Genomic DNA, 13,160 nt, shown 5'->3' with positions numbered 1-13,160 from the left:
TCCTACCCCCTCCCCCAGAAGTCTCGCATTTCTAGCTAAAACTCTGCGAGCTTTTAAAAGGAACTCTGGGGGTAAGTGTCTTGACGAAACTGCCGTGTTTATCGGTGTCTGTATATAGAGCCCGGCAGAGCCCCGGTTCAGTTTCAAAGGCTTCGCCTCTTTTCTATAAACAATGAAAGAGGTAGCGAACACACTCAACGATTCTGAGATTTGGCGATCGGGTGCGACCCTGGAACCGCTCCAAGGTCAGGGAGAATGGGAAGGAGGGTCTGGGCGAGGAATCAAGCTTGAGATCCCATGAAACCCAAAGCCCCCCTCTCATCTTTGTGTGTCTGGGCACCTTTATGTTCTCCCGTGGGCTCTCTCCCATCTCATCTCTCTCTCTCATTACTGATCCATCCAGAGAGCATGGCCTCCCAAGCTCTGGGTCTTCTTATTTAGGAGGTGGAAGAAATGCCCAGTTTCAAGAATCAAATCTTTTAGGTACCTTATTTCCCTTACACTGACGGCGATCCCTGGAGGAATTCTCCATGCCTCTTTAACCACAATAGAGTCAAACAAAATATATTCATATTCCATCTCTCTGTCCCTTCTCTCTTTGTTTATTCTTTCCTTTTTCTGATCTCCCACACCTTTCTTCATCTCGACCACAAGGTCCCTGCGCCTCCTCCACATAGGAGACCATCTCACCTGCCAGCCTTGGTTATGATCATTTCTGTGCCCACTTCGTGGAATTTCAGCCACAGTTCCCTTTCATGGAGAAACACCTTGATCCCTTCCATCCCCTATAGGAGGAGAGAAAAGTCACACAGAGAAGGCCTGGAGACAATGAGCCTTCCCTCCCCACACACCCTGAAAACTTAAAGAGTTTTCTCCTCCTTCCCCTTCAAGCCAGTGGGCTCACAGGCTGAACCACTGTCCCCAGCACTGTCTGAGCTCTGGAGCAGCCCCTGCCCAGGAATTTGTGTGTGTGTGCTCTGTCCAGGAAGGTCTTAACCCCATGGTGCAGATCCGTCTCATTCTAATGCCACCAACATAAGGCTAGAGAAAAAAACCCCCAACCATCAGGGCCTTCCAGAATGTGCATGGGGAGGATGGAGCTGAAGGGGAAAAAAAAAAAAAAGAACCAATCACATTTTAGCCAAGAGGCAGCTAAAAGAAAAAGAAAAAGCCTCAATCTTGAAAAAAAACTCACTCAGGATATTTCAGTGTAGGTACCCAGATGTCCACACAAAAACACACAGATGTGCGAACACTGTATATGTGTGTGTTTAATCTCCCCATGGTGGTGCATATATAGACATAGGTGAAATTTAAAATTTTTAAATTTTTATATATTATAATAGGTTGCCACAGTCCCAAACAAAACTTAAATATCAAATCTCAAATATCTCTATGAATATGCCTCCTAGGCCCTCCTCCCATCCGGCTTCATTCACTTCAAGCTGTTTTGATTATGGGCACAGCGATTTAACATTCCTGACATCAACTACAAGTTTTACAAAACTGATGCATATATATACACATATACATGTCTTCATTTTGCAATAACTTGGAAACGTCTAATAGGTAGATTTGTTTTTTCCTGGAAGAAAACCTCTGAAGTTTCTGAAAATGCGTGCCCACTGCCGCGCTACAAATATAGGGGCATATTTCTGAGATGGGAAGGGCAGAGGAGAGAGGCGATGGAAAAGCGAGGAACGCCATCGAAATCCCAAAGACGGGTTTCAGCTACGTGCAAGTATCTCTCCAGGTCAAGACAACCACTTCCAGCCCTCTGACACCCCATTTAAAAACCATCAAGGTCTACAGAGGACGCCTTGAGCGCCCAGGGCGCCCGGGTGAAGGGCGCAGAGCGAGAGGCGAGGCTTCACGCTCAGCTGGGGCCCAGCTTTCAGCCAGGCGAGCCCGCGGCTCCCCGCGCCCTCCCCGCCCAGCCCTGCGCGCTCCCCGCCGCCCGCCCGGGCCGCGCCAGTTCTCCAGGCCCCGGACGCCAGACAAACGATGCGGCGCGCGGGGCTGGGGCGGCGACGCGGAGGAGGCGGGCGGAGGCGAAGGCTACGGCAGATCTGAAGAGGGGTCAAGCCATCGCTCATGCCGGCCTGAAGCGGCCGCTGACCCGGCCCTTAATGAGGCGTTCAGACCGAGTTTACACCTCGTGCAGCAGGAAAGGAAGAATCTGGACCCTTGTTCGCTGGCTCCAAGATAGCCGGATCTTTGACTTCCCTAACCATTGCCACGGATTCAAAAATCCTATGGCCATAAAGATAGTCGTCACAATACAGCGGGTAGAAATACCCTGGCATTTGGGGAGGCATGACAGAGAAGGGTGGAATTGAATGGGGATAAAAATAAAAGGGTAATTATGGGCATTGCCCCCCCCCTTCCTCCGCCGCCTCAGCTTCTGAAAAGAGGGGCTTTTGCTTCTGAAAAGGGTGCCGAGGCCCTTCTTACCTGCTGGGTGAAAGCCGCCTGCGGGGACGACGGGGACTTGCTGGGGGCCCCTAGCGCGCTCTCGGGTTTGGAGTCACAGGGTAGATCCTTGGCGTCTGGTTCCAGGGGTGTGTGAGCCAGGCCAAAGCCCTCGTCTGCGTCGGCCATGGTGATCCCTGGGCCCTGCGACCGCTCGGGGTCCTGCTCTGAGGATGGGAAGGCCAGCGACAGACAGATGAGAGGGGGGCGCAGAGAGAGAAAAAGAGAAGGTTGGAAGCACAGTTCTGGTGACAGGAGGGGGCAGTTACTAGGCTGGCACTCGCGGTTTCCAGCTCCCAGCACCTCCTTCCCCCGCTGAAGGAGGCTGCAGAAGGTCCCGTTATTCTTAGCATTACTATTACTTTATGACCACGCACATCCTCTTGCGAAAGCCCCGCGTCACAGCGGGAGGAGGCGAGGCCCGCATCTCCGCTGCGCAGGCTCCCCCGCGATAAGCGAGCTGCCCGTCAAATTTGTCTGGACTTCTGGAAGAGCCAATAAAGATAAGGCCTGGGTATTTTTGGAAGCCATTGGGTACGAACCCAAAACAAAACAAAACACAAACCTACTGCCCTTCTGAGAATTTTTTCTCTTCGTCAAATTACAGGAGGCCAGCAGAGCCCTGTTGCTGAAAACTGGCAACAGAAGTATTCCCTGCAGTAGCCAAAATGCCTGAAATAACCCGCCTCTTGCAAAAAATCAAAAACACAGGAGAGGAAAGACCCACAGAAGAGGCCAGGTCCTGAAAATTCACGTTCATCAGTTCCCGGCCTTAAACTTATAAGTCCTTTAACATTAAGAGTCCTCCCTTTTCCCCCAGTCATAAGCAACATGAAAAATAAAAAAGGAGTCAAACAGAAAGGTCGAGAAAGCGGTCGTGCTGCGGTTCGGAAGGAGGCGCGCCCGGGTGCCCGAAGCCAGCGGGGGCCGCCGGCCTCCGGAGCGCGTTCCCCTCGTTTTTCTCGGCTCTCCAGCCCCAGCCGGGCGTTTTGTCGAGCGGCCTGGCCGAGGGGAGCTTCTCTGAGCTTCAGCCGGGCCTGGTTCGCTGGAACTGCAGGCCGAAGCTTGGGGCTGGCGACGCCAAATTGGTTCCCGGCTAAGTCCTGAGCTTCCGGCGTTGAACCCGCCACTGAGATCCGACGCGAGGCGCGGAATTGCCCAGGTTTTACAGGCATGTGAGGTCGGAACACGCAAAATAGCAGCTGCAGAACGGTTCAAGCCCTGAGGAGCCTGCCCCATGCTCTGATCGTCTTCCAATCCCTTCTACGTTCCCAAGTAGGGATTTCCTCCCTCAAAACCCGGGAACGCTGGGAAGGAGGCGCAAGAAATGCCGCCCCCAATTTGAGCAGCCGCTCCAGAGAAAGGCTGGATCCCACTCCCCCGATCTGCCGTGGCCGGAGACCCAGAAATGGTGCGGAGGAGATCGTCTTCTAAGCGCGATTCCCAAGCCGCCTCCTTCACCACGCCCTTGAGGTTCGGGGGAGGCGGTGATGGGAGCCCCGAAGCCTGCTCACAACAAAAGAAAGCGGTGCTGGCGTCCCCACGTGCGCTCCCCTGCACCCGCCGGCCGCGGGGACAATCCCACCCCGAGCCCCGGCCGAGGTCCCGGAGAGCTGGGGGGCTGGTGGGCCCGAACGAGATGCGGTTTGACAGAAGCAGGCCGCGCGTCCTGCAAACCTCCACGCCTCTCCCCCAGCCTCGGATCCGCGCGCCAGGCAGCTCCGGGCCGCGGAAAATCGCTGGCGAGCCAGGCCCTGCAAAATCCCCGGACTAGGCTCTAGAGCCGCCTTGCGTGCCTGCCCGAGCCGCCTCGGCAGGCGGGCTCCCTCCCCAGCCTCCCGGGCCATCGGCGGAACGGTTACCTCGCTCGGTGAAGCCGGTGCATTCACCGCATTCCTTCTGACTCCTAGCAGGGAAGCCGGCGGTGAGGCGGGGGCGCGGGCATGGTGGCTCCGGGGTCTACGGGGAGACTGCTTCCCCGGACCGGCGGCAACCGCTGCCTACAAAGGGAGCACCCACCGCGGGAGCCTCGCCGTAGCGACTGACCACGATCCAACACACACCTCCTGCGCCGTGCGCTCGCTCTCCCTACAGGCTTCCCAGTTGTCAGGCGCCAGCAGGACTCTCAAGAACGCCAAAACAGCAGCCTCTCGGAGCACCCCCAATAGTATAACCTCAGTGCCCGGTTCTCCTTTGCACCCCCAGGGAGGGATAGCTGGGAGACAAGACGGAGCCTGGGAATGGCTGAAGTCCTTGCTGAGCGCCGCTTTCAGGGTTAAAGTTCCGGAATCCGAGGTAAGAGTCTCTCTCTCTCTCTCCCCCTCTCCCTCTCTCAGAAATACAAGCCGACTCAGCTGAGCTCAGTGACGTTGGGCTGCCTTGATGCTTACAGAGTACTGAAATTGCCTATCCAACTAGCTCCCACTGCACGCTGCCTGCCTCTGTCTGTCTCTCTCTTCCTCCCTCCCTCTCTTCCTCCCCCCTCCCTCTCCCATCCCACTCCCTCCCCCAACCACCTTTTCCATTAGATTTCCCGAACACTCAAATCACAACACGAGTCTCAAACCCAGACCTCGAGAGCACCCCCTCCTCTCCACCCCCTTCCCAACCTCCATCCATCTCGGCTTCTCTGAGCGCGGCTCGGTGGCTGCGAAAAATCCTGCACAAATCATCGCAAACTCGCTCGCCTTCTGCCCGGGAAAATAATCTCGGTGTCGCGGGCGGTGCGGAGAACGGGAGTCTGAACGCACCAGGCGTGCACACACCCGCCGAGAGCCTCCTCTGCAGCCTGGCCCGCGTTCTCTCTCTGCCGCTGACCTCAAGACGGGAGAGCTGCCTGACCTCGCCTGGCCCAGCCTGCCGCCGCTAGCCGCCCTGACATCTCCCCCCTCCCCACTCATCACCCCGACTCTCAGCGACTCCGGGGTGAAGGCAGGGTGAAGGTGCATTGGGATGGGGGCCGAGATCAAAGATGCCCAGAAATTACCCTGGGCTCCCATCCGCCCCCACCCCCCACCCCCAGAGCCACCAGACCTCCCTGGCTGGAGGTGTACACAGGCAAGTGCCCAGTTTTATTAAAATAATCAAACAGTCACTGGGGGCTGGCTGGGGTTTTCATCTCCACTGGGCTCCTCTCTCTGCCCTCCCCTTGTCTGAAATGTATTATTTGGAGGGTCGAGTTGAAGAGGTCAATAGAAGCGTAAACAGTCAGTAGGTCTTAGCCTGAGCAGACCCAGCTTGGAAAATCAAGAATTAGTGCTTGGAACAAATGTCAGGGTTCCCGTTTTTATTTCTCCTCTGTATCTCCATCACCCTGATCTTTACTCAGGCTGCGTCTAGAGATTCAGGCCTGCAGGCCAAGGTCTGGAGAGAAGGGTGGAGGGAGGGGAACCACCCTGGAGATCCGAGGCCACCTCAGAAGACCACAGAAGTGTGATCTTCTGTGGCTCCTGGGAACTACAATCCTAGGGCAGGCCTGACGCATCGCTGCAGAATTCCAGAGTGGAGGACTGTCCAACCCTAAAATCGGGGCAACCAGCAAGCAAACCAGCCCCAGCAGTCTCTCGAGTTCTCACTTCACCTTCCAGGGTTGCTTTCAAACAGCCTTCCCCGAGACAGTTTATTTATTTGTGAAAACACCCTCACCCTTCCAAAATGTCAGCTCAGAGGACTTTGGGCTTGCTCAGGGGGCGACCCTCGGCCAAAGATGGAAAACAAACATGGTTTTAGGAAAAGCCGGCATCTAAGCATCTCTGGCAGAAACGAAGGGGAAATCCAGAAAGAGCTCTCCAATCCCTTTAAATTCTTAGAGATTTGTGGATAAAAGAAATTCCCATAAATAATCTGCAGGCCCCTCCCGAGAGGGACAATCTGTACTCTCCCCGAGTAATTGCCTGGCCAGATTTGCTTAGTTTGTGAAGTGCAGATCCTGCGGGCCACCGAGCAAAATTGGGATTTTGAAATCTCAAGAGAGAATCTATGTGTGCCAGGTGACACTGGAAGGCAAAATGAGTGCATTCTTATCTAGATAGCGAAAAATCGGGAGGCTGGGAGAGGAGGCATTCGGCGGGGTCAAGCTGGGCGGTAAACCCAGGGGAAGGTAGGCAGGCCAGTGCTAAGGCAATCCTATACCCCCCACCCCCAAAGGAAAACTCACCTCTAAAAATCCTGCCTCTTCTTTCCAGCGCAGAAGCGGGGAGTGACGCCTCGCTGGGAAGGGTGTGTTCAGGTGGAGAGTTTGGAAAGGAACCCCCGCCAAGAGAGACCCCTTTTAGGCCAAGCCTTCTTCCAGCGTCTGTCAAGGGTAGTAAGGTACCTCCCAGCTCGAAGCTGGTTTGTGGTCCTCGACAAATTAAATATTACTGTTTATTACCAGGCATACCCCAATAAAATAAAGAGGCGACCAGGCGATACGGACTATCTCACCAGCCGCTGCACCTATAGGACGTGGAGACGTCACGAGTCACGCAACCGGCCCGCGCGCTGTCACGCTCGATTGGGGGGCAGCGGCGGGATGTTGATTTCTCGAATCCTCGACTTCCCCTACGACTCCCGCCAGGGGTCTGCGCAACCACAAGTCCCAGACGCCTGGGCCAGGGGAAAAATAAAGAAATAAACAAATCCAACTCTCTGGGGAAATGGGGGTGGCGGACATCATCCCCAAATAGAACTAAGATCGATTTTCTTAGGGAGGGAGGAGGGGAGCTTTGGGCGAAGGGAGGTGAGAATCCCACCTCAGCCCAAAGATTAGAAAGAAATCGAGTTGGGGGGGAGGGAGGTCAGGAATCGAGGTCTCCTGAAGGAGGTTAAGAGAATCTTTTTTTTTTTTTTTTTCTTCTAATTTTCTCAGGAAGAGCTTTCAGCATTGGCGTTTGAGGCGCCTCTATAGCTGGTTAAGTTTGGGACGCGATAACTTGGTGCCCTCTTGCAGACGTGCATAGAAGCAATTACTGGGTTATCGCGGAGAGGAAAAGAGACAGAGACGTTAGGACGAAGAGTCGTCCCCAGTGTTTCTGGCTGAGAAAAAGCCGCATTCTGCAAACCTCCTTTAGCTGGGTCTGGGGATGCAGCTAGTCCCAGCGTAGCCCGGCGGGGGCGGGGTGCGATTGGGTGGTGGAGGAGGGGGGTGGAGAAGGGTGATTTCTGTAGAGAAAAATTGCAGTGCCGGATCCTGTAGAAGGACGAGGCGCTCTATTTTGTTTTGTAATAACGATCATCATTATTATTGGTCTCATCAGTGGGCATAACTTCTAAGCAGCCCCATGGTGGATGCGCATAAGCCTTTGCGCGCAGCTGGTTCAGGGGCGAAACGTACCCCCATAGACGTCCCCGGCGGCGCCGAGAGGAGAGGTAGGCCTACCCGACTCGGAGCGATCGAGCGTCCGACCTTCCGGAAAGGGTAAGTTCCCCGCCGAGGGGCTCCGAGGGGGCCCGAACTTCGGAATCTGGGCTCTCCCCCCGGCTTCGGGATTCGAGACTGGGTTTCCGCGCGCGGCCAGCCCCCAGGGCTTTTCGAAGCATGGCCTGGCTCCAGGCCTCGTCCATCTGGGGCTGGAGCGGCAGCAAAATGTGCAGGAAGGCAGTCGACCGAGCAGCCTCAGGAGCTAAGGTCAGGCCCGCGGAGAAAGCGACCAGTGGTTTCCAGCGCCGGACGCGGGCGCCCCGGCCAGTCTGGCCGCAGACTCTGCTGCTTCCAGCAAACAGAACCTGCGTGCCTTTTCTCCGTCAGGCCGCAAAAACTTTCCCGAGCATCTCTTTCATTTCCCAAATTATTAAGTTATCTTTTACCCAATGCAAGGCCCTTTGGGTGCAGCCTTTGCGCCCGCGGATGCCCAAGAGCGCAACCCGAAATTCTTCGCCCAAAACCTGGAGACGGGTTCCCTTCTGACCTCTGGGCCGAGGTGAGCCGGAAACGGAGGCCTGGGCCCCAAAGGGGAAAGCGAAACTCCGAGCTGAGTGAGCTCTTTTCCGTTTAGTTCCTTTCTCTCGCATCCCCAGCGCGGGCCCCGCAATCACCCGGACCAACTCACAAAAGACTCCGCAGGCTCACCTTCCGAACCCGCTGTCCCAGAGGGGCCTGAGGCCGCACCACGGATAGAATAAACCGAAGACCTCAACTAGAGTTGAGAAGCTCCATTCTTTCCCCAATCACTGGACAGTTAACTGGAAAGAGAGACTTGGAGATACAACCTTCCTCCCTTCTTTCTGAGGACTGAGGCTTTTCCCGAACCGCCCCCAGCTCGGTTTTCTCCCGAAATGTGTTTTCCTCGTTTTGCAAAATTCCTGCCCAGATTTTAATATTGCCATGCCTAGGAGAACAGAGCTTCCCAGTTTAAAAATCGAAAACAATAAAACCAGGGCGTCCGCTGTGAATCTTTTTCCTTCACTCTTGCCTTCTACTTTTAAGAAAGCCGCATCCCGAACCACAGTATTTCTTCCCTCCCCGAAGAGAACTCGCTTAAGAATTCACTGCGTTTCCGTTTCTCCCCCGACGTGTCCCCGCCTGACTCGGATCTCTATGGAAGGCAGAAAGTAGGCAGAAGTGCGGATAGGGCTGGGAAAATTAGTAAGAATTGTAACAACAGTGGAAATGATGGCAAAAGTTAACTTTGACCAACTCGTTTTGAAAAAAAAAAAAGGGTCAGACTGAGGGTGGGAAAATCTCTCCTTTCTCAGGGGGTCACTTTGCCTGCTGCCTACTTAAATCTGGCTTTATTATGTTTTTTCCAGGACTTTAGTGTAGTCCTTCCCAATGTCTTCTTTGGTTCTCGGTGTCCTGCTTTTTGACCGGAAGTATTCGGGAACACTAACGGTTATTATTTCAGAATATCCAGTATTCTCCAATATTTCCACCAAGAATTAGCACCGCTACTTACTTTACTAATTAGGCATGTTGATGTCCTTTCTTGTGCTTTGGAACTATCCTTCCCTACCCCTCAAATTTGGGGAATGAAACCCCTCCCCAAGACCACCACCATCCCCTTCAGGTTAATGAAATAAATGGCTGTGGGAACATCGTTCTAGAGACTCAGCGGAGCCATCGGTGCTGGAGATTCCCAAGCTCCGAAGGATCGGAGAAAGCAGTATTACACTTAGGATGCAAAGGAGCCCCAGATCTTGCCCCCTCTGGTTTGACAAGTCCACAGTGGAAGAGAAGGGTGAGTCTTGAACTGAGAAAGCCTGGAACAACCCCCCTCCCCAGCCCCATTCCGTAGGCTGCTCTGAGCCTGAAAACTTCAACTGTATCTGCAGCCCAGAACATGCAGAAAGGCCTCTGCATTTAGCCACCAGGTCTGTAGTCAGAATGTCCCCACAGCCCCCAGAAGTGGTGGCGGGGGAACAGACTATGTTCCAGGGCTCCGGCTCTGTGAAGATAGAGATTCGGGGTAATACCTCCAGGTCTGGGAGGCAGGCAGTGGGGTAGGGGGGCTGTCTGGATAGCCCCCTCCCTCGACTGGAGGGTGCAATGGAAACTTGGGAGCTTGCTGCTCTCCGGGGCTCTGGAAAGACAAATTTTCTTTGGCAAAAGGAACGGTGTCGCGCTGTCGACGCGGCAGACTATTTTTCTTGTTTCCTCACAAGGAGGGAGGGGGCAGGAAAGAAAGCAAGAAAGAAAGGGAAATTAAATCCACACGTGTTAAGCTTGCTCAAAGGGCCAAATTCAAAACCAGAGACAAAACCCTGGAGTCCTCCAGTGCTGGCAGCCCGAGGGGCCTCTTTCCAGGCAGCCCCGGCCTCCTGGAGCCCAGTGTCCCCACCAGAGAGAATTCGATCCTATGTTTCATAAAGCATTTTATTTAAGGGGGAAGGGACATGGTTTCTCTCTGTCTACTTGCGTAGAGGCAGAACATGTAGCAGAAAAAAGAGAGATGGCCTGTTGTAAGAATAATTAACTCCTTTAAGAAAGCCCAGCTTGCCATCTCCCAGTCAACCCAGTGATTCAGGTCATCGACGCCCTATGGCCAAAGTGAGGCAGGCCAATGATATGGGAGATCCCTAAATTCTTATCAAGCCTTGGGCTTACTTGTTTTAAGAGAAACTTAAAGGCTGTTTTATGTACTGGGAACAGCCAAGTTCATTTGCGGACCTTAAGCCTCCTCTTCTCTTTCGGGGAGAAACTTCCGGAAAAGGAGCTGTGCAGGGGTAGAAGGGGGTGGAGGATGGAGAAGGCCACCCCGCCTGGAGCTGCGAGTGAAAACTCTAGTAATGACCTTGAGGAGGTGAAGGGAGGCGGCGGGGCGGGGCGGGGGGGGGGGGGCGTTGAGAATGACGAGGGCGGCCAAACCCCAAACTGGAAGGATCCGTCACCAAAACGATTGCTTGGTCGAGACCTCTAATTTTTCTTCCCTTTCAGCTCGGGCCGCTGCGGGTATCCTCTGGCCTCCTGGTGCTGGGTTTCTGGCTTCTGGGGGCAGCCCAGACAGAAGGGTCCGGAAGTAGGGACCCTGAACATCTCACTCCCCCGTCACAGCCACAATCACATCCGGAAAACACTGGGGTGAAACCGACGGAGGCCGGCCGTGGGGTGCGACTGACAGGTTCTTAGTGGAAAAGTTCCCGGCAATTGTTTCCGCAAGGGCCCTGGGTTTCCTGGTCGCCATGGCAACGCCGGAGTTCCCCCCGCGTGCGCTCTCGACCACCGGGCGCCCGGAGGACAATCGCCGCGCACTATGGCCGCGCGCTCTGAGGCCTGCAAGGCGCTTCCGCCCTTTGGTCTGGGCTTTCCGGAGGCTCTTCTGTTGATTCAACACGGCAGGGATTGAAAAACTCCTCTCCTTTTTTAAACGGGGGAGAAAATCTAGGATTTCCTAGAATCTCTGCAGGGTCGGTTGTAGGGGGGGGCTCTCCAGCAAAAGCTCCCACTTTTGAACTGAGAGCAATGACTTCCGAGACGCGCGCCCACGCATCGAGTTGGATGCATCTATCCAAGCCCGCATCCAGAACATCTCCGCGGGGGAGGGGGGCTGGGCTTTGAGGAATCGAGGGTCTCTTAACATTCACTGGTCATCCCCATCAGCACCCGAGGTTCCCCACGTTCTTTCCAGGTAACCCTTTCTCCTGCCTGGAATAAGGTCTCCTAAGAAGGAGAGACGTGGGGAAGCATTAATGTTTGCAAGATCTTAAGAAAAAATAATAAACTATACTCCTTTTTAAAGGAGAAAAATATTCTATTGTGGATGTACTATAAAGAGCATTAAATAATATTTGGAGGTTGCAGTCAGTGCTTTCTCAAAACTGCTGGCAAGGGAAATGCCTCTCCTTGGTGGGGCGGTGGATGGACAATAACAGGGCAGCTTTTCTGTTCTCCTTTCTGAGGCAGCAAGCTCTCAGAAAGAACTGAGGTGCTGACCAGCTTGGATAGCCGGGCTTGGCAGGATGGAGGGAGCCAGAAAAGGGTTGGCCTCTGGAGGAGGTCAGTTCCTGCTCTGGGTCCGTCTTGCCCTCCCTTGTTTCACTCTCTGCTGTGAATCTCATTCATCTCCTAGCTGTTCAGGAAAGCCAAAACTTCTCTCCATTTCCAGAGGGGCAGAGATTGTCCCCCAAAGCTCTTGGCTGGCCTTGCAGGGTCCCTACCCACTTTTACCCCATCTGAGTCTGGAATACAGCCTGCAAGAGTTCCCTTAGCACACCTGAAACCCCATCTTCTTTCCTCCCCAGCATTTTCCATTCATATTTTCAGAAGAGTCCTGCTCCCGTCCACACAGTCACCAGGAGAAAAGCTCAAATAGCCATTCAAGTCATTAGTACCAGAGGTGCCATCAGAGCTAACGTTCATGGCAGGCCAGGGGCTCTTGTAACATGGTCTCACTAGTTCAGCTCCTTCTAAATAGCTCCATGAGACGGTGGCTCCTGGCCAGTGGCACTCCTGTGGAGACCTGAACCCAGGCACTCAGACTCCAGAAGCCAGGAGCTCCTCTTTCACGAGACAAGCCAGGGAAAGGGAGGGAACAGGAAAGGTCTCTTGGATGGTGGGAGGTGGGGTGCAAAGAGCACTTTGTAAGCATCTAACAAGCAGTCAGGCAGTTGCTCCCTGACTTGTGGGAGAAAGGCTTGGATCTCTTTCTGTGTCACTGTCTCCCCTCCCCCACTCTCAGGGAGGAGGCAGAGGGACTCAGAAGAGAGCTTTTGGGCACACAGCCCCAGGTCCCCAAGCATTTCGCAGGATGAGGGGAGCTGGGAGAGGAAGATGGGACTCCCCTGCCGCCTCCTCTCCAAACCTCAGCGTCCTGTTCCCTGGCCCATATTCCTCACAGTTTCAAGCCAGGACGCTCTGTCTCCTGCAGGGAGAGAAACAGGGTGGGTAGGATGGAGGGGGAGAGGAGACGTGCCTGGCTCCATTTTTGGAAACACGTAATGAAGCTCCAGGAGGGTAGGGAGAGTCACACAGCCTGTGCTGGAAATTTCACCCGGCTCCCTGCTCATCCCTAGGCTTCCCACGTTTAGGTACAGCCCGAGAAGGGACCTCAGCCGCTTCTCCAGGGAACAGCGAGGTGGTGCTTGGAAGTACAGGCTCAGCTGGCTGAAGGTAGAGCCAGCCTAGGGTCCCCCAAACGCTCCACACTCCCTCAGGATAGAGACAGTGTGCCAGTGGTGAGTCTCAGGGAAGTTCTGGACCTCTTAGGGGCCTGGGACCTGGGATCCAGAGGAGCCTGTGCCTGGCATCAATCCTACAGCCTCCCCAGTCGTGC

General features: G+C 54.5%; 1 protein-coding gene and 1 long non-coding RNA gene across 3 annotated transcripts in view; one reads left to right on the top strand and one right to left on the bottom strand.

Moving 5' to 3' along the window:
- The window catches only part of TBX5 (T-box transcription factor 5), an 89,368-nt gene that overhangs the window by 45,167 nt on the left and 31,041 nt on the right, over positions 1 to 13,160 (bottom strand). Inside the window, exons 2-3 of the mRNA XM_042234655.2 lie at positions 2,455 to 2,639; positions 691 to 785 (exon numbers count right to left, since the gene is read on the bottom strand). Coding sequence (XP_042090589.1) covers positions 691 to 785; positions 2,455 to 2,639 — 280 coding nt within the window. The remainder of the gene's footprint in view (positions 1 to 690; positions 786 to 2,454; positions 2,640 to 13,160) is intronic.
- LOC132658009 (uncharacterized) lies at positions 3,793 to 11,688 on the top strand. Of its 2 annotated transcripts, none has more exons than XR_009596903.1 (3): positions 3,793 to 3,883; positions 4,678 to 9,629; positions 10,826 to 11,688. It is a non-coding gene; the product is annotated as an uncharacterized LOC132658009 (long non-coding RNA). The 2 variants fall into 2 exon arrangements; XR_009596902.1 differs by lacking the exon at positions 3,793 to 3,883 and having other exon boundaries at positions 5,185 to 8,372; positions 8,448 to 9,629; positions 10,826 to 11,637.

Source organism: Ovis aries, chromosome 17 (genome assembly GCF_016772045.2).
Source record: "Ovis aries strain OAR_USU_Benz2616 breed Rambouillet chromosome 17, ARS-UI_Ramb_v3.0, whole genome shotgun sequence".
NCBI classification, from domain to species: domain Eukaryota; kingdom Metazoa; phylum Chordata; class Mammalia; order Artiodactyla; family Bovidae; genus Ovis; species Ovis aries.
The sequence above is the reverse complement of the archived record's forward strand: the minus strand, read 5'-3'. Positions and strand labels throughout refer to the sequence as shown.